The sequence below is a fragment of the Zootermopsis nevadensis genome, unplaced genomic scaffold, assembly GCF_977971745.1.
Source record: "Zootermopsis nevadensis isolate Lab colony 2312 unplaced genomic scaffold, Znev_1.0 Znev_ptg000002l, whole genome shotgun sequence".
NCBI classification, from domain to species: domain Eukaryota; kingdom Metazoa; phylum Arthropoda; class Insecta; order Blattodea; family Termopsidae; genus Zootermopsis; species Zootermopsis nevadensis.
The window spans coordinates 22,325,073-22,348,506 of NW_028259134.1; the positions used below are offsets into that span (position 1 = coordinate 22,325,073).

The following is a 23,434-nucleotide window of genomic DNA, read 5'->3' on the forward strand; positions in this document are numbered from 1 at the left end:
AGGTGCTGTGTTTTCTTCGCGGTACGGACTGAATTCGTAAGTTTCATTTGAAAGAGCTTCGGCTCCAAAGGTTAATTAGCGTTTTAGTCGTATTATTTCCTTAAACAAGGTTAACCAGTTGATCTTTGTAATGGTGAGGTGCTGTGTTTTCTTCGCGGTACGGGCCGAATTCTTAAGTTTCATTTGAAAGAGCTTCGGCTCCAAAGGGTTAATTAGCGTTTTAGTCGTATTATTTCCTTAAACAAGGTTAACCAGTTGATCTTTGTAATGGTGAAGTGTAGTGTTTTCTTCGCGGTACGGACTGGGTTCTTAAGTTTCGTTTGAAAGAGCTTCGGCTCCAAAGGTTAATTAGCGTTTTAGTCGTATTATTTCCTTAACCAAGGTTAACCAGTTGATCTTTGCAATGGTGAAGTTCTGTGTTTTCTTCGCAGTACGGACTGAATTCTTAAATGTTATTCAGACGAGCTTTGGCTCAGATGCTAAGTACACACTTTGAAAACGTGAAATGTCTAGGTTACGAAAACTCGTATCTGTCTTGGAAATGGTGGCGAAACGATGTACGTCCATTCTCGAAATCGAACCCCTGACCTCTTGCTCGCCGGAAGTCGCTTTACTGACTGAACTAGTCACATTTGCATTTCGTGTTTGAAACACTTTGTGTGTTCAACTTTCCCGATTAATGTATGCAACTTTCACAAATATGATTGAGCTGGAATAAACTGGACCAGCGGTTTCAGTGCTGCCAACATGACCTCTGTATGCATGTTTTACAGAAGCTGTGAGATTAAGTAGGCCGGAGAACACACGTTCTGTTCGGAAATGCGATTCGCTGACTAATTCTAATGTTAAATAAAGACGCTGATTCAGCTACACAGGTTATACGTTACATCGTAGAATAGATAGTAATCTAATCGTGAATACGCTAGGGTTTGAAAAGAACTGGTCCGATATTCGCTTGCGTCGACCTATTTTATTTCACTACAAAAATATATTACTTTTTTTTACGTTCTGGGTGGATGTAAAACGTTTATACTTCTATTGGGGACAAGGCCACCATCATTAAATAAATATTTTTTATAAGATACCTACTTCTGTTTGTGAAATAATAATATATTTTTTTGTGTAACGCATTGAACTTTTTGTTATTTCCGTAATATTATCATTCCGCATGGGATTTTTTTATATTCAAACGGCTTCATAAGTTTAGTTTTCCTTAGAAATTTTCTCTCCTTGTGCGACCTGGTAAGGAGGGGTGTTTATTTCACATCCCCGAGACCCCCCCCCCCAGTGTGTCCAAATTTTCGGAATTATAAAAATGAGTCATAGACTTTAAAAAACAAAAACACGGGTCTAGACACTGAAAGAAATCGAGAAATGTAACGTCCATAGCTAATAAATCAGTAAAATTTCCTGTTGTCGTGGATTAACATGACGTGAAAGTGATTTTGAATTTGTGGACGGGCGTAAATTGAGCCGTGCAGGTGTGTGGTCCACTGGTTGAGGAACACCCGTTTGTGGCGCGTAAACAATGCCTCAAGCTGGATCGGACACGACCTTGTGACTGTTCGGTCCCATGAAAGAGAGGGCGTTTCAAAAATCTCAAGGTTTCCGTATGTTTTGTCCGGTGCTACAGTAAACATTTATAAAGTTTCCATTCCTTGTTTACGTATTCTGGGTTGTACAACGTTCGGTTTTTGGGCGCGTTAACCTGGCGTCACCCTGTCCTCGTGCAGCAACCGTGTTCGTGGATTTTCGTGAAATTTCAGGCTTTCGAATTTTCCTCAACCCATCCAGGGAAAATCCAGGAGAGAACGACCTTGTCCTCTCCTGTAATTTATAGTTCATTGTTCACTGATCATATTATTCCCCCCTCCCCCTTTTGGCCGGGACCCTCCCCAAACCAGCATCCACATTTTTGCGCTCAGTTTGTGACATTGATGATAATGGAGGCAGCAGGTACCTCTGAAACGTTGGTTAGTTTCTACGAAACTCCTAACTGCAACATCCCAGAGACTATGACGGTGTTATTATAGGTTTTATCGTTGTAGATGATGACATTTCGGAGGAAACACTGTCTCCACCTTCGGGGTTGAAATTTGCCGCCACGAGAACCACAGATTTCGTAAGACAAAGATAATCCTGTGTGTTACATGATGGTGATCTATTTATAATCACAATTGTATCCGGAATTCAACTGAGAAACACATTTAGGGATAGCATGTTGGTAACAGTGGGTTTGTCGGTCACTGTCTACGACCTTTGAATTCTTTTAGGTCGAAGTAAGACATTCACGTGTTGTAAATATCTCCTTACTAATCCCTGTCTGTGTAACGCCAACTTGACGGAAGTAATCGACCACCCTTCTAACATATGTCGTTGAGCTGGCAACACTGTTCATTGTGTCTGGCCCAGCCTCCTCTGGACCCTTTTACGTTAGTCTATCTGACACCACCCGGAGATAAAGAAGCCGCTAGTCTCCTTGCCGAGAATAGCTCCGCGGCGTGTCTGGAACGGGCGAAACCTTCGTATCACATGAGCGAGGTCTTTGAACAAGGGAAGGAATTTTTTTTTTTTTTTTTTTGGGGGGGGGGGGGAGTTCTTGTCTGTCGGTTCGCTGCTCGCCGAAATTTGACCGACAAGATTTTTCTGAGAGTCGGTCTTTGTTGTGGACCGCGTGTCTTCCGGCTCCAAATACGCATTTCGATTTCGTCATCCAATCCTGAGCTCGTGTTTTCACATTCCAGAATCCTCGTGAGAGAGAGAGAGAGAGAGAGAGAGACTCTCTCGATTTTAGGAGAATTTCCTTCTTTCGTGACAGCTGAAGGCGGTCCCAAGATCTTCACATTCCTCCGCATTGTTTAACGTCGGATTTGAAATACGCACGTACTATCGATAACATGAATTGGATCCTTAAGAAGTGTCAATTGGACCCTGGCGAGAATTATAACGTTGAAAACAAGATGAATGCCTTCTGGGATGTTGCCCCGTGTAGTATTGTAGGAATTGACCGATGTTTCGGAGGTGTTTACTGCCTCCATCGTCAGGGAGACAAGTAAATGTCTCGAGTGATACTTCGGCTGGTAGCTTTCTTATCCGTTCATCGTACATAATCATGTAACTTTTTTCACATCTGTAGTTGATAAGGCGTTATTAAATAGAATGTGCGGAAAATGAACTTTGTAAGTGTTGAAAAGGTCGATTAACGAATATTAAGAATGTAAAATGATTACTCTTTGGTTTGACATTATCATTTGCTCAATTTGGTAACAGATTAATTATTTGTTTTATTTATTTATTTTATATTTATGAAAAGAAATGGTTCGAGTTGCAAACTAGTGGTCCTTGTGGGCTGTGCACACAATTCACGCGATTCGATGGTATCTTTTTAAGTTTTCAGCTCTGAAATGTTAAAAGTTTTCTTTACTTTGTGACAGATGTTTGCTCTGACGGAAATATATGCACAACAATGCGTGTTTAAACTTCACGAAACGAACCTTAACAATATGCAAACAGCTTTCTTTTGTTTGGGAGAAACCGGAGTTTTCACGAGAGAAAAATGTTTGCTTTTAATTGTTGTCAGGTTGCTGACTCTGAAACTTGAGAATCACACAGCCCACATTATGACAAGGGGACAGACTACTTTTCAGGCGTTTTAAGTAGGCCGTGATCGTCACTGTTGTCTCTTCCCATTGCGAGAGGCGCTTCGAACGCGGACAAGTTCATGTGCACCTGACGAGGCAAAGTTTCTGCGACGAAACCTGTCGAATCCCTTTCGACCATCTCCCATAGTATGCATTTTGAGCTGTGCCTATGAAGGCTGCGTATTCTAAATCTTAAAAATTCTGGAATTTGTGTGATTTGTAGCCAATTTTGAAAGTTTTTTACGAAATGAAAAACAAAATTGAAATTTTCAAGATTTTTTTTTTAAAATTTTAAAGTGTTCAATCCTGTATAATCGATTGGCGTGTTAATATTAATAGTTACTTATGGCGGCCTTTTAACCCAGGCTGTTCATTCAGACACCTGCAACGAAGAAGCTGTTTGGAAGGAGACGAGTTTTGTGCAGGTAAACATCCGCATCCCGTTACCTGGAAACCGTTACCAGTTGCAAAGGTCGTCACACGTAATAATAGTACAGACATGACGACGATTTGACCTGTCAGAATGACGAAAAGTTATTACCGACGTTTCGGAAAAAAGACGGAAGATTTCTTCCAACGGAATTAACGAAAAATTATGCCTCGTTTTTTTGTTGCCATCCTCAGGGCAAAGACAGTGGTAGTAGTAGTAGAATCTTAAATTAGGCCACGACCACCGCCTTCCATATAGTTTGTAGTACATCAGTCATTCGATGATATGTAATCTGAACCACCGAACATTATAAACGCATTTTATAATTTACTCGAGGTATTGAGTTCAAAAATTGTTATTGTGCTCTACGGTGGGAAGTAGAAAGTTGTAGGTACTCCATCCTGAAGGAGCGTACCCATTTTTTAAGTGAGTTATTTGCAGTTTTTCATACTTAATTTATATTTATACCTTGATGTTCGTTTATTGCAGGTGAAAATCTCTTGCTAAATTGTTAGAAATAATACATTTTATGTGCGCCGGATAAGACATTTCCTCGATATTGAACTTTAACCTAAAAACTTGTCGGTAACCAAGAACAATGTGATTTACAGCAAGAGACGAGCGACTCGTTCGAGTGTCGGCTTCTTAAGATTCTTTGCGACTGCGCAGATGTCGCTCGCTTGTTTTCTGAATCCAATCAAGATGGCGTCTGTTCCAAGAAATGTAACATACGTCTCTATACATTACCTTGTCCTCTTTCGTGCCAGGTTCTTCAAATGGAACAAAGCACCCCCCCCCCCCAAAGTTTTGAAACAACTTTTAGTTGGTATTTGGGTAGATTGAACACTTGAAATGTTGATGGCTTCAAGAATCCAGACTGCGGTCGTCTAATTTGTGACACATTGTGGTTATGATCGTCATCTGTCCCGAAGATTGAGTCATCGTATTTATTTGAATCGTTTATAACCGCCTTCAAGAGCACACGACTTTACTCGCCCTGAAGACCGCAGTATGAAGTTTAGGTAAATATTAGGTCTTGCAGGGTTATTTATTCAGCAAGTTTCCCAGTGAATTCAGTCTGTACAAACATTCCAAAGACGACTTGAGATCTTTTGTGTGACAATGAGCTGCAAGTTCTTGGTAAACGTGATTGTTTAGACTCTACGTAAACGTTCCGTGTAATCAGTCGTAAATGGAAATTTTGAATGAGATTATTCCAAATACATATTAATTGCCCGTTAACAATGAAACGTGATGTTGGAAGACGTAATAAAACAATGCACATTTTTAATGGAGTCGGTCATAATCCTTGAAGTTGATTCAGCAATATTATCTACTCTAAAAATTTGTGACGTCTCAAACAATGTCACAGCCGATTTAACAGAGACCAGTTTTCGTTTTTCTGGCAAATTAAACCTGAGAGATATATTTTTTTTTAAAAAATGCAGATGTTCTGATTGAAAAAAGCAGGTGGTACATATAGTTACCACTGGGCTTCAAGGCGTTAAACAATGTTTTAGAATGCAGTCGTTAGAAGATGTTTAGAAACTGTTTTTTTTTTAACTGGACGCTGCCATCTGCCGACGAAACGTAGAGACATAATCGATAGAACAGAATCGAGACGTGTCACGTGAATACAGTTTGATACGCGGAGAACGCTGGTACTAAGAGAATTTTCAGTCTGAGAAATCGAATCGAGTACCTTCCAAACGCGTGGCAAGAATGCTGATAGGACACGCCCTTTTCGATGTTAACAGTGACGGGGTGAAAGGGCGGTTTCAAGGTGGTCGGTGCGTCATCCCGCTTTGTGGAAAGTGAAATCCATTTGGCAGATGTGAAAGGGTTCTCACGAAAGCGATGACTTCTCGCCTTTCCCTTGGGACTGTACGTCATATCTGATGTAAGAGACAGACCTTGTGGATCTGATGCTTCACCATCGCTGACTTAAGACGAGTTGCTTGGCCCACTTTCAAATACGAGCGAGTCTTTTTTTTACGTACTCAAAATTCGTGATTGTTTACGTGCGTCTTGAAATACAAATTCGAAAATTGTCGATTTTGACTTCACCGCCTTCAGAACCTCAAATCTCAATTTAGAAAATCGTCTATTAGTTTTTGGTCACACCGTTCTTCTGTCCAGAACTAACATCGGTCAAATGACGGAACAGATTTAGATGAAATTCGATATCGATGACTTTCAGAAAACGCAGATTGGACTGAAAAAATAAATAAATGGAATTTTAGAGAAAAAATGCTGTGGGTTGCATTTATCTGGCGCGTAATAGGGATTGGTGACGGGCTGTTGTGATCACGGTAATGAACATTCGGGTTCTATAAAGACAATGAGTTTTCTCTTTGCTACTGAGCGACAGGTCCCAAAGTCTTGTACATTTCGTCGTGTTTTGGTAAAAGTGTTCATCTACAATTTTTGTGGGGGTTTTCGTAAAATATATACTTGTGCCTTGTACAGTATTTAAACAAAACTCATTTATTTTGGAGGAAATAACTGGTTAGTATAATATAACAGCGCCTGTTAAGTATGCGTCATCGAAAGCGTTGTTCAAGCATCTATTATCGCCGTTGCGCGTATGTAATGCGCGCGCGCGCGCGCGCTCAATTTAAAACTCACTACATACAAATATACGGACACAGATAACAGTCGATGGCTCCCTCAAGGGCACGTGTTAATTCATTCTTCTTTCCTCTGTAGTCGCCGTACTAACAAACGCGTTTAATTTTGAAAATATGCTAGGAGGTCATCGTGCTTGGAAGAAGTTGAAAGAGAAAACAAACAAAAAATTCTTGTGTTAGCTCCGACAGTGCGTGACCAGTCTGCCCACTATCTTGGGGGGCCATCGTAACAACGAGCTCCATGGAGTACGCCTCTGTTCGTGGCATCCGAGAACGTAAACAGAAATGTGTTTAGTGATTTTTACCGCAGAAAATGATTATATCGGTCCACTGACCCCACAGCTGTGTGAACTTGGTCGATAGCAACGTTTCGGAGGAACATACTGCCTCTATCTTCAGGACTGATGAAGCGTGGAGACCAGTGAACATCGATAAAGACCATCATCGACTTACTGACGTCCGCAGGGACTTCATTTGATATTCGTCCACGTGTGTCACAGTCGTTCATTCATAATTATGATTATTAAACGTCTGTAGTTGATAAAGCAAGACAGGAATAATCACTGAGGTCGTAAAATTAGTATGGGAGGTGTAGCATAAGATTAGCTCATTGGTTGTGAAAAAATTGTGGGTTCAGGCGGATGTCTGAAAGTGGGAAACTTTGTTCTTCCAAAACAGCCACTACGAAGCTGCTTCTTGCAGACGTGGGTGGCTACTACCAGCTTTACCTAATATCACCATCCCAAATAAAGACCGGCTGTTAACAAAAGCTGTGCCAAGCGGCCGTTTAAAGGCGTTACAGGGTGGAACTCACATTTTCTAAAATACGACGCCTTCGCTGACTGAAGTTGCAAGAAATTTCGTAAATTTATATAACACGCGATCAGTGACAGACGAGGTAAATTTTCCCTCCAAAAGTTAGGTATGTGTTAATGCTTCGTAGCCGAAGCTCGTCTAAATAACATTTAAGAATTCAGTCCGTACCGCAAAGAAAACACTACACTTCACCATTACAAAGATCAACTGGTCACATTTAAAAAGAGTATTTAAGAATTCAGTCCGTACCGCGAAGAAAACACTACACTTCACCATTACAAAGATCAACTGGTCACATTTAAAAAGAGTATTAAAGAATTCAGTCCGTACCGCGAAGAAAACACTACACTTCACCATTGCAAATGATCAACTGGTCACATTTAAAAAGAGTATTAAAGAATTCAGTCCGTACCGCGAAGAAAACACTACACTTCACCATTACAAAGATCAACTGGTTAACCTTGTTTAAGGAAATAATACGACTAAAACGCTAATTAACCTTTGGAGCCGAAGCTCTTTCAAATGAAACTTAAGAATTCAGTCCGTACCGCGAAGAAAACACTACACTGAACCATTACAAAGATCAACTAATTAACGCTGTTTAAGGTTCTGATCGCTGTTTACAGTGAGAATCATACGAATCCCGTAAGTACACAATTGATTATTGATTGTTAAAGCAGCTGGTACGTGTGGGTTAAATAAATTGGTGTAAGATGGGCCGAATATGTGGCATGCATGGAGTGATATGAAATTAAGGTCAGAAACTAACGAAAGGATAAACCTTCTGAGAAAAAAAGATAATACTGAAGCGGTCTCTGGTCAACGGCGGTGTCAGACTGTGGACTGTCCACTTGATGGTTTCGTAAGGGGAAATATAATTGACGACCTTCTGTCACCCCTGTTTCCTGTACTTTTGCTCCATTGCTGTAAAAAAAAATGACGCTCTGTCATGTCCCTTTTAATGTGACGTGTTGTAACGTGTTCAACTCCATGGTTGAGAGTATTTTCATGATAGTCGCTTATCTGTTCAAGAAATTCCTTGTCTGTTATTGAAAAAGCTAAGGTTCATTACCATGTTCACAAAACAAACCACCAGACACTGTCCTGAGCCATCTGAATCCATTCGGTAACTTCTTATCACATTTCAAGATAGACTTCCGTCTACGCCGAGGTCATGCCAGTTGTATTTTCCCTTCAGGGTTTACGATATTATTTTAATTAATATCGGTCTGTGATCTCCAGCGCTTGAAATCATTTTATTACCGAGTACCGTGTAGTCTGGTAGAAACTGACCGACGTTTCGGAGGTGCTTGCTGCCTTCGTCATCATGGAGATCGCCATCTTCGACTTATCACGGACAGCGGTAGGCATGGGTAATTATTTGTCTTACGTGTGGTCGGAAAATGGAGCAAAATGGACCGGAAGTGAGAGACGCGGCAACATGGCTGACGGTTGTTCGAACGAGGCCATCCGGTTAAACGCGACTGTCACACCTGAGAAGACTCATCTGGGTCGCAAAAACAGAAGGAGGTCAGTCTGAGCCAGTTAAGTCCAATCCCCCCATCACGCGCCATACAACAGCGTCCAGATCGCGGTATCCCAGCCGAGTTGGACGGTATTTTTCGGGATTTGTCGGCGAATCCTTTTTAAGTCGGCAGAAAAGGAAGTTTCGTGCGTGACGAAGCCGACGAGGCCGATATTACGTCAGGGATTATATTGAGGTCTTGCAACCGGCTCTAGTCTTGTCTCGCCCCCGAGGCCTTGGGCTGTTTCTGATTGATGGGTGTTCGATGACCGGAGATTATCAAGTTACGAAATAACGTAACAGACTACCAACTTCTGCATATTCTCTCAAGCTAACTAGTAATTTTTCTCCCGCGTTTTTGCGTCTCTCACTCAGAGGGAGGAACACAGATTGCAGGTGTTTGAGAATTGGGTGTTTGAGGAGGATATTTGGGCCTAAGAGGGAAGACGATAGGGCGTGGAGAAAACTTAAAAATCTGTACTCCTCCCCCAATATTGTCAGGGTGATTAAGTCGAGAAGAATGAGATTGGCTGGGCATGTAGCGCGCATGGATGGGACAAGAGGTGTGCACCGGGTACTGGTTGGGAAGCCTGAGGAGAAGAGACCGCTGGCGAGACCTAGACGTAGATGGGAGGATAATCTCAGGCGGGATCTATGGGAGATAGGAGTTGAAGGAGACTGGATTTTGTTGGCCCAGTGGAGGGCTTTGGTTAATTCGGTGATTTGAGTACGCTGTTTCAGTTGCAGTGATTTGTTGATCAGCGTAGAATCAGATGAGATGTTTGATTTTAAGTAGATAAGAATAGGGACGGAGTATGTCTTGATTGTATCTTTTTTTGTGTGTTATGGGCTATGATGCCGGAAATACGGTGCTTAATTTTTTTTTCTTTTGGCAAGGGAATGCTTTTATTTCTAGGAAAGTTCTTTTGACGAGGGGGTTAGTTTATTTTCAGACCAGCATCCCAACTGTATTGCCCCTGACAGATGCTCATAGAACTGTCAGTTTCCCACTTAAACCAGAAGCCGTCTGCTGTTTGTAATGTAAATATATATAATGAAACTATGTGAAGCTGAGTGGAACAGATGAAGCAAGGACGAGACACACTTTCCCCTAACACTGACAAGGCGCTAAGTGGAAGTCTTTGTTACTGGTAGGGTCCCACGTCGAGGTCACTGGTTTGTTCCTTTGCATGCCCAGTTCACATGGTTCAGACAACTGAACGTCGTGTTTCGCTGAAAATTGTCTGAATGTACCAACAGAAATATTCTCTCTCTCTCTCTCTCTCTCTCTCTCTCTCTCTCTCTCTCTCTCCCTCTCCCCCCCCCCCCTTTGGACTTTCTTCATTTGCATACATCTGTATAAATGGAAAACAGAGAAACCAATTTGTAACGTCAGGAAGAATTGTGTTGCCAGAAACGTTCTAATATATTCCCAATGCAGTAATCTCTTCACTTGGGGTCACTGTCCCTTGTGAGTAATCAGGCAATTAAGACGATAAGTATGCAAAGTAAACGGACAACAAACAAGGTTAAGGCAGCTGCTTTCTAATTTGGACTTGGTTACTATAGCAACATTCAGAGAGCTTGGATGCTCTTAAAAGCGTCAGGGAGAAGTCCTCTTCAGAATTAATTTTCTCATCTTATTTCATCCTTTATTGGGATGAAACCAGTTCTGACTTCACTTGGCTTTGAGATGAAGTATTTCGTATTATATACCCAGGCAAGCTTCGGGTGATATGCAGCGTACGAAAGTCTCAGTCCTGCCGGGATATCCTGACTTTGAATTAAAAAATATATCCCACATGAGAGAATTGGCTATGTGGGATTTTATTTACGTTATAGATAATATTAAAGTGATTATTGTTACTCTTGAAAATTTCTGTAACTCGTCTTCTGATGTTCAGAAATTTTTTTTATGGAAATATCGTATGATGTTGCATTGTGTTACTCTCCACAGGATTCTTGATGGAATCGTTTAAGCAGAGATAAGAAATGGCGTCTCTGTGCCGCCACTTCGTTCAGAATGCGTGGAGGAAAGATTTGTGCTCAAATTGCTTCAAATCCAAAGAGGAGCACAATACAAATGGATCTGGCACAGGTGAAGGCAAGAGTCTCTATTTGGGTACCACGTACCCAAGTGGTACCCGCTCATGGCAGCAGACGGACACAGCTCTTCAGGTATCGCAGACATTTGTATGTGTCTTTACAAATCAGTCTTTGCTATTGATTCATTACTTACTTGTGCCAGAAGGCATTCTGAAAGATTTAATTAACTTTACTTTTTTATTTATTTATTTATTGTAGCCACGGTGGTCCAGCGGTTAGAACGCTGGCCTTGTAATCCTGGGCTCTCGGGTTCGATTCCCGTCGGTGCCCGAATTTATAACTTGTGTTGGGCAAGGCCGTAGTCTAGGCAACACGGAGTTTTCCTCCGTGGCATCCCAACAATTACTCCATTCACACACAGAAGAAGGCAATGGCAAACCACTTCTGGATCATCTGCCAAGAATGTATATGAACAGGTCCCAGTCCGAGAAGAGAAAAGGATGGAAGGATCCTGTTCATATGGACCTGTCGCCAGATAGAACACTAAAAATAAAATTTATTTATTATTATCGGATGGTGTAATATGTTTACAGGGCATCCTGAAAGATAGGCAACATGTCCGCCGATCAAAAGGTTCTGCCGTGCACTTTCCAGCTGAGGAATCAGAGGTGATTGGTTTTGGAGGAGATGAGTTATACCCTTCAGATAGTGAAGATATCATCGAGCCTGAAGAGAATGGTTTGACGTGCGATGACGATGTTGATGTTGAAGAGGATCGGGCCTTGCAGAGACTTACTCGTACCAACACGGACTTTAACAGTCTGGTGGAAAATCTGTCAGGATCGGGAAACAGCGAAACAAAGAGAACCTACACACAGTTGTTACTCGGGAAACCGCTCACTGATGCCGAAGGACGTCGAAAAACATTGCAAGTCTCTGTTACTCCATTTGGTGGTCAGGACGAATCCAGTGTGCCCACATTGACGAGCATTAAAAAAAATATCCTTGGCAAGCATCAGGACACGACTAAGATAATCACGCAGTCATCTTTTGGAAAGAACAGTGAAATTCCAAATGAAAAGTCTGGAGAGATTGTTCTCAAGTCAGTAATAAAAAATACAGGATCAAAGCAGGAGAATACTTCAAGTTTAGGAATGACAAATGGTGAGAACTCTTTAAAGGAGACAGACATTAGCATGAAAAAGTCTTTTGTTAAAAAGAATGGGCTTCCTCATCAGAATTCAAGGGATATCATTCTTAAATCACTTTTGAAATCAAATGGTACCAGTCAGATACCAGGAGATACTGACGCTGGAACAAGAGATGAACGGAATGCTGTAGACATTGCACATCCGCAAGACTTTAAATACAAAACTAAAGATGCTCCATCAAACAAGGCAGCATCTGAGGTATCCCTGAAGTTGTCTGTAAGAAATATTACCCAGATATCAAGAGAAATTGGAGAAAATATTTCGAAAGCAAATGAGAATGAAACCTCAGAAGGTAAAGTCAGTCGCATTCCAGTGATAAAGAGCCGTGTTTCTCCAGAGAAATTCAAGGTGGTGAGTCGAACATCTGCATTCAGTGGGAGATACGATCTGTTAAGCAAGCCAAAGGGGACTTTACCAAAACCAGCTGTCCGAAAAAGTAGTTACGAGTCTTTGAGGAAAATAGAGAATACTGTTAAGGATGACGGTACAAATTTAGTTACGAGTGAGGCCATTTGCAAAGATAGTGGGCAAAGCCACCAGAATGAAGACTGCTCAAACCATAGGCTCAAAAAGGATAGCGGTGTATGTCCTGAAGCCATTTTTTCAAGTTCGGTCTCTCAAAGCGAAGCAAAGCTTGTAAAAGGCTTAGAGATTCTCGCAAACAGAGGAGATTTTAGTACAGATACTCCTTCAAAACTATGCAGTGTAACAGGCGTTGATGACGGTATGAAGCAATGTGACACGAGCTCAAACACCGCTGTAGTAGAATCAAAAGACGTAAATCCAACTGCTGATGAAATTGAAACATTTGTTAATTGTATTGGAGATCTAGATAAAGAAGCTGTTGGCATTTCGTGTAACATTGAAAGCACATCTAAAGAGATTCGCGTGGGATGTCCGATGTCTCCTGTGAACGAAGAAACACGTAAGTTGTCAGGCGAAATTGTAACAGAGGATGAAATCGAAACCTTACGTGTTCGTAAAATTGAAGGAGAATCTTTAGTAACTAATCCAGTTAATGTGACAGTCAGAGCTGAAGATGTTACAGATTTTAAACCAGCAGGCGAATCTGTCACAGAAGAAGTCTTATTGAAAGAGAAGGATGTGGAAATGTTCTGTGCAGAAGAGAGCAGAGAGCTTGCGGGAGAACCGGACGGCAGGGCAGATCCTGACGAACTCAATGAACCTCCTGCTCTACCGCGTAGCCCCCCTCCGGTCATCGATCCTCGGCCGTCTTTCCTTCATGCCCTCACTCAGGTTAATACTTTGAGGAAAGGACCAGGGGACAAGCCTAAAATACCAGTGAAACCAAGCACAAAGGTACTGCAAGCAGCTCCGAGGAGACATGTTTTACCCCAGTCACCAAAACAGACTCAAGAAGGACACCATGACGCGTTCACCCAGATCCAGGAGCACGTGTTAGAGGTAAAGCTGAGTCTGTTACCTGTTCTGCGACTTTTTACTGACACAAATTGAGGTTAGGTTGGCACAGATACAGATATTCATTCAGTCAGTTTACGTCTATGTAACCTGTACACCGAAAATAAAAGTTTTGAGGTTATGTTATTGTCCATTACGTAAAATTGGGTTAACAATTTTATCGATCAGATTAACCATTAATTACAAAACAAATATTTAGTTTCTTTAACATGTCTGTGTTTCTAATTTGACATGATACTGGTATTTCCCATTTGTATCTCAAAAATCGTAGTCCATTTCTTTTAAGACAAATTTTTATGTTAATTTCAAAGTATATTAAGTTCCATGACTTTTTCAATTACATCTTCTTTAAATTTCTGCTTAAAATCCTTCATATTCCTTCATATAGAACGCTGGCCTTGTAATCCTGGGGTCTCGGGTTCGATTCCCGGCGGTGCCCGAATCTATAACTTGTGTTGGGCAAGGCCGTGGTCTAGGCAACACGGAGTTTTCCTCCGTGGCATCCCAACAATTACTCCATTCACACACAGAAGAAGGCAATGGCAAACCACTTCTGGATCATCTGCCAAGAACGTATATGAACAGGTCCCAGTCCGAGAAAAGGATGGAAGGATCCTGTTCATATGGACCTGTCGTCAGACAGAACACTAAATAAATAAAAAATAAGTTGCTAAAATATATTCAACACCCCCTTTCCCGTTGAACGTTGTTACCTCTTTCCTGAGACGCATTCTCATCCGTAGTTGAATAACAGCGCTCTCTTCCGCTCCACCAGAAGTGAGTGCAATCTCATCCTGCTCCCTCCACTGTATAAAGCTTCCAAAAATGCCAAACCATTACGTACTCGTCCTGAAAATGTCAACTGAAACAAAATCTGATCTTGCAGGCTAGGAATATATTTTTCCCGTATAAAAGGACTTGCGAACGCAAATGCAGAATGTTAAGTGTTTGTATTGCAGGTGTCTGCAGTCGAATGTGACGTCACAGAGAAATTACCTCAGCAGCAACACGAGGTGGCTGCTCTAGAAACTGCACGAGCTCACAAGCGCCAAGCGCCCAAACCTCCTCCAGTTCCTGCCGAGGACATATCGTGCCCCCTGTTTACTCGCAATCTGTCTGTTGGCCTCGTAAAATCCTCTTCTCCCGTCACTCGAGAGAAGGAAAAGCGAGAACGAGCCTCGTCTTGTAGTCCCAAGCTTCGTGGTGATTTGGTGAACCAGTCTCCGAGCGGGGTGAGCTCTAGTCCTGCGCCCTGTCCAGAACCTGCCCCCCGGCGTTCTCTTTCCCTCTCAGTCGAGAGCTTGTCGTTTGCATCTCCCTCTGCCACTCCCACCGAACAAGAGAAGAAGAAATTGTCACATGGCCGTGGACGCTTCTCGCTCAGGAAGTTCCTACGCTTTGGTGGCTGTAAAGAAGATAAGACTGTGAGCAGCGTTGAAGTTCAGAAGCAGGAGGATGTGGTACCCAACTTGCCCACGCCTCGTCCACGACTGGAGATAATCCATCCGTCGGAGCTGAATGGCTCCAATGTGGAGGTTCTGCGAGGAGATGCCAGCAATGTGAGGCCTCGCTTAGACGACTCAGTCACTGAGGCTTCCAGCTCCTGTGACAATAACAAGGTAAGAATTATCGTTATTCTGAAGTTCTTACCCCCCCTCCCCCCCCCCCGACCCCCCATCTTCTTCTTAAATTCATAATTTATATCAGAAATTTTGTTATGAACCTCAGTTACCTTTTGGTTTGATTTTAATGTTTACGTACTGTGTAACATTTATTATTTAAGGTTTTGTTTATTCTTTCAGGAGAGTTATATTTCATCTGACCCTGGAAATTCACAGTCGGCGAACAATTCAAACCAGGTTTTGTCAGGTAAACGTCACGATAATGCAATTTGGTAGCAGAAACTCTTGAACGTTATATAGAACATCATTTCACAAAGAGCGGTCCGCAGACCGTCATCTGAACTAGTAATTAGTCGGCTACGTCTGAAAATAGAGCAAACTAAAGAAAATCTTTTTGACGTAAATACGTCTATATTTTAGGGTCAGTGTCATTCGGCAAAAATGTGTTACGAAAAAGGGAAACGAAAAAGTGTAACAATGGTTTATCAACAAATAAACAACAATGGTTACCTAAGGAACATCTATTTACTCGGCATTGTTGTTACCTAGGAAACATTACATTACATTACATTTCATTACATTACTTTAAATTACATTCATCTACCACAGACCCATCTTAAGCGTAATTAATTCAAGTTAAATAAGCAATGTCTTAATCAAACTTTACGCAATTGTAAAGCGGGTATAAAGGAAATATTTAGAATAAAGCCAGTATATAAACTTCCTTTCCGTATAGACGTATTTACGTCAAATTCTCCGGAACCGTCGTTCCACTGACAACTTTTTATTTTGAATCCTATTGTGGTTGTTTATAAATATATAAAAGGAGGGATTCCGTCATGCAGAATTTAAATTATACAGCCCACAAAAAAAATATATTATATACACTTGTCATTTATTTTACGGTAACTTAAACAGATATATTCAACTTGCTACTTCTCTAACATCTCCTTGTTCACTCGTCTGTGTTCGCCACAGTAAGGCCCGCAAAACCACCGCCTCCCCCTCGTAACCAGTCGCTAGATGCTTGGGGTAAAGCGATAGAAGGGTTGAACAAACCAGCGAGGCCACCACCTCCAAAATCTGCAGAGCTGCTGTGGCAGCAGAAACAGCCGACGAGACGGATACAGCAGATTCTTCCTGTCAACAACTTGTACGCCAATTTAGGTGGGTACAGGATTTACCACCGCGGTGGTTTGAATCTTGGGTAAGGACGGAATATCTTACCTGTGGTATTTTGTGGTTTTCTTAAGGCTTTGACCGGGATGTTCTCTTGTTAAATCTTATGTGGTACCGCCTGATTCGACTTCTAATGGTTAAGTGAAGTGTTTTCTTCGCGGTACGGTCTGGATTCGTAAATATTATGAAGACGAGCATCGGCTTCAAAGGGTTAACCAGCTGATTTTCGTAATGGTGAGGTGTAGTGTTTTCTTCGCGGTACGGACTGAATTCATAAATAATATTCAGACGATCTTCGTCTTCGAAGGGTTAAGTTCCCACATGCAAATGGTTCTTTTTCTCTGCATTTACGTTTTATTCCTTTCATAATTTTTATCTGTCGACCCAATGAAAATAATTCCTGAGATAGCGGCCGTGTATTTAATTAGTCTGGTGTCTTATTAATTGTGTGTCGAGCTTCGGCTGTGCGCTAACTAGCGCTGGATGTCCAGAGTTTGATTCCTCGGAGGTCGGGATTTCGATCTTCGCCATAACGCCTAGACCCCAACCTGTCCCCTGAAAACTAAATTTTCTTTCCTCTGAGTTAAAGAGCATGGGGGTTTGAAACTAACCACTCACCTCCTTTTAATACTGAGATTAAGAATGCATGGAGCTCCAATTCCCAGCATCTTAGTTAAGTAGCGAAGACATCCGCACTTTGTAACATTAATCAGTTTTTTATCCTAAAATGTGAGTCTTAACTGAACTAAAATGACGTCATGTTCTGTGAGGAAGGCTGGAAAAATAATAATTTTAACAGATTACGGAATGTTTCTGATTTGCCAGCGACAGGCCTCATTTCAGGTGAGGTCCGATCCGGTCTGACTCCAAGTAAACCGCAACGCACTTCCAGTATCAGGGATGCGAACACGGAAGGACCCAAGAGGAAGGTCGAACCCCAGACTGATGACAGTGGCTACGAGTCTGTCGAACTCAATAACGGGAAGCACGTGTCGGTGAGGAATAAGCCTATCACGAGGTCGTAATTATCCGTTGATGTTTTTGTTCAGGGTGGAATGACAAAAGCAGTTCTTCTCCTCTCCTGTAAGCGCTGTTCTTATATCTGCGTTTCCCCTACCCTTTCTTGTACGTCATTTATCACCGAGTCCTCCATAATTATCATTTAGTCAACATAAATTATCTCATTCATTCCAGTTGAACAATTTCTTCAATTCGTATTTTATCTTTTTTTGTGTTCTAAATTTAAAAGGTGCCCGAATTTATAACTTGTGTTGGGCAAGGCCGTGGTCTAGGCAACACGGAGTTTTCCTCCGTGGCATCCCAACAATTACTCCATTCACACACAGAAGAAGGCAATGGCAAACCACTTCTGGATCATCTGCCAAGAACGTAAATGAACAGGTCCCAGTCCGAGAAAAGGATGGAAGGATCCTGTTCATATGGACCTGTCGTCAGACAGAACACTAAATAAATAAATAAATTTAAAAAATTAACACATGTTAATGGATATTAATGTGGCGACCCCTAGAATTCTATTTTACGAATTAAATGTTAATGCATTTGCAAAATTATTATTTCTGTTGTATTCTGTATCATAAAATTGTTTTATAACAAAATACGAAAAGAATACAAGTCGGAATATCTTTTAATTATTTCTCGTTACTTAATACGAAATTCAGTTCTGCACGACAAATTTTTTTCTTAAATGAGCAACTTGCACAAAATTCAGCCTTTTCCTAAAACAAGGCGGCAGTGTACATGTTAGATCGCGTTATTATAATTATCCTTTACAATACGGCGTAATTTTTAAGGTTACGGAGAATGTGTACGAGTGCCTGTCACCGTCGAGTGATGGTGAGACTGTGGAGGCAAACGCGGCGAAAGCGATTCGGTGTAACGGCGTCCAGCAGCGCCGGTCAGAAGGCAGCGTGGACGCATCTCCGGACTACGTCAAGTTCCGTGGCAGCTTTACGCGTTCCACTTCCCTCCCTTACTGTGGCAGCGAGACAGAGTCAGAAATCTACGCTCCTTACAGCTTCCATAGCAGCGAAGATGTGAGTTACATTGTGCATACGGCGGTCTCTCGGTTTACGATGCCCATTATTTCTGTTAGTCATATATTTATATCATTCTTGTTCTTCTTCTTCCATGGCTCTCCGGTCTCTATTTGGTCCATGGCCTCCTCAATTCCCCTCTTCCATTCGGTGCAGAAACTTAAGGCTGGGATTTTTCTGTTCATCGCACTTTGTAATTAAGGAAATGGTGAGGTGGGGGGGGGGGGAAATCAGATTGTCCGGAAAATTTACATTTCGTGTATGTTATGGTAATATAAGAAATACTTCTCATAAAGATCAAATTTATCTGTGAAACGTGGTTCATGGCAAAATAATTTGTAAATGACATGAGTTTTTTTGTTTTGTTTATCCCGTGTCTTATCTGAAGTGAGGTTATGTTTGAAATAACAAGATTTATACTTTCATCCAAATGAACGCTGAATTCAGTTACGTGCACAAAAGTGCATCGAACACATCTTAAAAAAATGTTTGTATTTTATTAAGTTTTTTTTAATGTAAACGCTTTAATAATTACGTAATGTTCCATTGGATTGTACCTTTTTTGACGTAAATACGTCTATATTTTAGGGTCAGTGTCATTCGGCAAAAAGTGGAACGAAAAAGTGTAACTGCATTCTTATGTTACCTTGGAAATGTCAATTGTTTACTCAGCATTATTGTTACCTAGGAAACTTCATCTGTTTATCAACAAATCGACAACAATGGTTACCTAGGAAACTTCATCTGTTTACCAACAAATCGACAACAATGGTTACCTAGGAAACTTCATCTGTTTATCAACAAATCGACAACAATGGTTACCTAGGAAACTTCATCTGTTTACTCGGCATTGTTGTTACCTATAAAACATTACATTACATTACTTTAAATTACATTCATCTACCACAGACCCATCTTAAGCGTAACTAATTCAAGTTGATTAAGCAATGTCTTAATCAAACTTAACTCAAATGTAAAGCATTTATAAAGGAAATATTTAGATTAATGCCAATATAGAAACTTCCTTTCCGTATAGACGTATTTACGTCAAATTCTCCGGAACCGTCGTTCCACTGACAACTTTTTTAAATACCCTTTTTGTATCTAAAATCTGATTGTGTTGTTATTTTTTTGAAGTTTCCAATATTTTCTAGACCGGGGACGATGACTCGGAATGGTCCCCTGTTTCTGGACATCCCTGGAAGACGCACAGGTTGCGTTTAAGAAAAGGACGAAGCGTGGTCCATAAGAATTTGGAAGATAACTACGGAGCGGTTATCGTAGCCAATCACGAAGCTTTGGCACAGGTTCTTGAACAGGTAACCGGCTCGTAACCTCCCGTTGCACGGAAATAAGGATTTAAATTCCGATATTACGGATTATTATTATCGATTATTTAAACTTCCTTCTTCAGGAAAGATTTATACACGAAAGGGTCTTCTACTCTTGAATACCAGGAGTTTACGTTGAAACAAGATGGCGGCGGTAGTTAACTGTTCGTAATTGTGCTCTCATCTCGATTGATTTCACATGACCTGTAACTGATACAGAATCATTAACAGATAACTAAATAATAGTTAAATAATTAATTATTAACAATTTTGAAATTTAATTAATTAAAAATATATAATTTTGTCGTATTCTCATCTCTTTCCGATTTATTCTGTAGGTGAATGTCGGTTCGGTTGTACCGCCAGCTCTGCGTTGTCTGAAAACTGCGGCAAATCTGCGCTGGGTGGATTTTACGATCCCGGACGACTCCGGTTCTGCTACGGTCGGAAGACGTTCATTTCACTCGGCCTTGTGGAGTGGACACGGCGTCACTCTTTGTCTGATGGCAGACCAATGCTTGCAGAGCAATATACCCTCTAGGGGCTGTTTCGCCCTCTGCCCCATCACGGAGTTCAGTGACGTCGTCCCTGCCCACTACCTGCCTGGTCAGCCCAAGGACAAGACGGACCTCGTGCAAGGTACGTAACCCATTATTCATCTCGCGGTTTTACCCAGTAAAGTATATCTGAAAGTCTTGTATCAGCTTCTGAAGATGGCCGTCGTCTGGGATGTTATGCCAACGTTGTCTCGTAGGTATTCACCAGTTTCTCAGAGGATCATCAGGATGACGTCATATTGGTGTTCGAACAGTCGTGAATCACACAGAAGCTTTCGTTATCTGTTACGTATTATTTCCGAAAGTTTGGACACGTGTGACTTTCGCCAAAGCTTTTTCTGGGTGCCCGCGTTGTTACGTAAAGAGGTTATACTGAATAATGAACGCCGTTCAACCACGAACCTCATAAAATCAAAGCACAGATCTCGACTTACTGACGCCCATCTTGACGATTGTTTCCGAGCGGCGACATCATCGTACACACCCAAATTTGAAAAACTGGCCGATGAAATTCAGCGCCAAACATCACACTAACTTCCCACTTGAGTAATAATAATTGTACTTATAAAACTACGTATTTTTGATTGCGCGGTATCTTGTATCATTAAACGTCGTGTTGTTTTGCATATTATTTGGTGTCCATATCTTATTTGACCAGAGAAAAGAAAATCTGGCTCTGTTAATTGGACGTTAAGCCACGGTGGTCTAGCGGTTAGAACGCTGGCCTTGTAATCCTGGGGTCTCGGGTTCGATTCCCGGCGGTGCCCGAATTTATAACTTGTGTTGGGCAAGGCCGTGGTCTAGGCAACGCGGAGTTTTCATCCGTGGCATCCCAACAATTACTCCATTCACACACAGAAGAAGGCAATGGCAAACCACTTCTGGATCATCTGCCAAGAACGTATATGAACAGGTCCCAGTCCGAGAAAAGGATGGAAGGATCCTGTTCATATGGACCTGTCGTCAGACAGAACACTAAATAAATAAAAAAATAATTGGACGTTGCCCGCCACGATCTCGTAAACTCTCAAATGTGCCCATAGGCACAAAAATGTTGACGACCACTGATGTACAATATCATTTAAACCTTTTTATGAGGTGAATCCATGAAATAGAATATAAAATTTGTGGAGTCCGATTCACGTAGTTCACGAGAGGGTCCAATACCACGGAAATTAACATTCGGGTATCGTAACAGAGAATTTGTTGATCTTTAGAACTGGGAACGCTTTGGTTTCAGCGTGCGTCGTGGTGTTGACCCGGATGCAGGCCGACACGATACAGACCTACGGCGCGACGCTCCGCGGCAGAATCCCAGAGGAAGAACAGTGGAGAGACGGAAGTTTTGTGTTGCTCCAGCTCGTCAATGGATTAAAGACTCTTCAAGCTCAAGGCATCGAGGAGGCTCCTCTGTCGCTGTCGAGCTTCGTGCTGTGCCGCGAAGAACGAGACCTACAACCGAGGCTCTGCGTCTTACAAGTACCGGGCACGGGACTTGACAGCGAAGATGGCTCCCTCTGTCAATGTGCGTTGGCAGCTCTGAGGGAGCTCCTCCCCACAGCCGCCGTCACGCCGCTCATAAGCGACCTGTTGCACTGTGAACGGGCCGTGTCTCTATCGCAGGTTAAGTCGGTGTTGGAGTTCTCGTTGTGGGGTCCAGCGGACGTGGCGTTAGGAGCGTCGTCTTGCGACCGGGAACTTGTATTGCAACGGTGGCTTGACCTTGAAAGGGCCACAGTGCTTCATGGTCTCGTACACACGCGGGTAGAACTGACGGTGTTTGAGGAATGTCATTTGCTGTTTCTGGTGAGAACTAGTGCGAAGATTATGTGCGAGGCGTCGGTTTTACTGGATTCAAATAGCGCCAGTGGCCCGGAGACGACAAGCTTCTGAAGCGTCCGAGGTCCTCCGCGGATTCCCATCCCCGGATTAAATTGAATCCGTGACGTAACAGCTCCAGAGAGCCAAAGCCGACCTCAGGTTTACATGCCTAAGCAGAGGTGAACTATCATCTAACCAGACGAAACCCCAGCCATTTCTACCTTTCCTGACCCCAATTTCCTCACGATGTTTGGCTTGGCACCGGTTCTACTCCCCCCGAGACTCGAACCAGCGCTCATTTCGTATCGCCGGTCCGAATCGTGACGCCTCAGACGACGCGGGACACATGAATTATATGTGTGTTCTGAATACAGTGTCTTAATATTGTTTCGAGTATAGTTTTTTTTATGTTTTACGAAACAAAATTTTTATGTTATACAAATAATTTGTCAACTTTTTTTTATATGTTAAATAAAAAAAAAAAGTTATGTAGATTAAGAATTTTTGTCCTGCAGACGCCACAGTTGAAGGACGGAGCTTTTTTTTTTGGAGTTAATGTAAATCAAAACCTTGTTACGCTACCATCTTTGACATTTGAAACGGAGAGCTGTAGAGGATTGGGGATGAATTTAAAGAATGGGATGAAATGCAACGTGGCTTATTTCTCCTTGATTTGTCTGGGAAAACTTTCAGAAAAGACTCGGGGTCACAAAGTCGTAGACCTGGATCGAGAACAGGTTAAGTTTAAAATTTAGATCGGCGGTCAACCACCGACCTTAAGAAGTGGTTGAAATACTTGCCATATATTAGCTTTTGTTTCGAGTAATTTGAATTTTCTCACTGTCAGGTTACCATCCTGCATGGGTCAACCCAGATGATGAACGTAAATACAAATATATTAAGTCTGAGACGGGATAATATCAAAACGTCAAATTTGGACGATGACGAGATAAAAAAGAAATAATACGCTACGTCTCGATTTATTTAATTTTAATTACAGGGCGTATGATCTAAGAAAGTATTGAAATTTGCAATGGAATGATCTTTCTAATATTTTGACGTAAATACGTCTATATTTTAGGGTCAGTGTCATTCGGCAAAAATGTGTTACGAAAAAGTGTAACAATGGTT

At 41.8% G+C, this 23,434-nt stretch overlaps 1 protein-coding gene across 4 annotated transcripts in view; it reads left to right on the forward strand.

The window, feature by feature from the left end:
* Nucleotides 1-22,797, forward strand: part of LOC110839987 (uncharacterized) — a 29,605-nt gene extending 6,808 nt beyond the window's left edge. Inside the window, exons 2-11 of one of the 4 annotated variants that reach the window (XM_087353819.1) lie at nucleotides 11,000-11,235; nucleotides 11,682-13,724; nucleotides 14,699-15,358; nucleotides 15,542-15,608; nucleotides 16,340-16,528; nucleotides 17,366-17,535; nucleotides 18,352-18,594; nucleotides 19,749-19,913; nucleotides 20,264-20,564; nucleotides 21,723-22,797. In XM_087353819.1, coding sequence (XP_087209945.1) covers nucleotides 11,035-11,235; nucleotides 11,682-13,724; nucleotides 14,699-15,358; nucleotides 15,542-15,608; nucleotides 16,340-16,528; nucleotides 17,366-17,535; nucleotides 18,352-18,594; nucleotides 19,749-19,913; nucleotides 20,264-20,564; nucleotides 21,723-22,375 — 4,692 coding nt within the window. In that variant the 5' untranslated portion in view covers nucleotides 11,000-11,034 and the 3' untranslated portion in view covers nucleotides 22,376-22,797. The remainder of the gene's footprint in view (nucleotides 1-10,999; nucleotides 11,236-11,681; nucleotides 13,725-14,698; nucleotides 15,359-15,541; nucleotides 15,609-16,339; nucleotides 16,529-17,365; nucleotides 17,536-18,351; nucleotides 18,595-19,748; nucleotides 19,914-20,263; nucleotides 20,565-21,722) is intronic. The other 3 variants (XM_087353820.1, XM_087353832.1, XM_087353825.1) reach the window with 3 other exon arrangements.
* The last annotated feature ends 637 nt before the right edge of the window (nucleotides 22,798-23,434 follow it).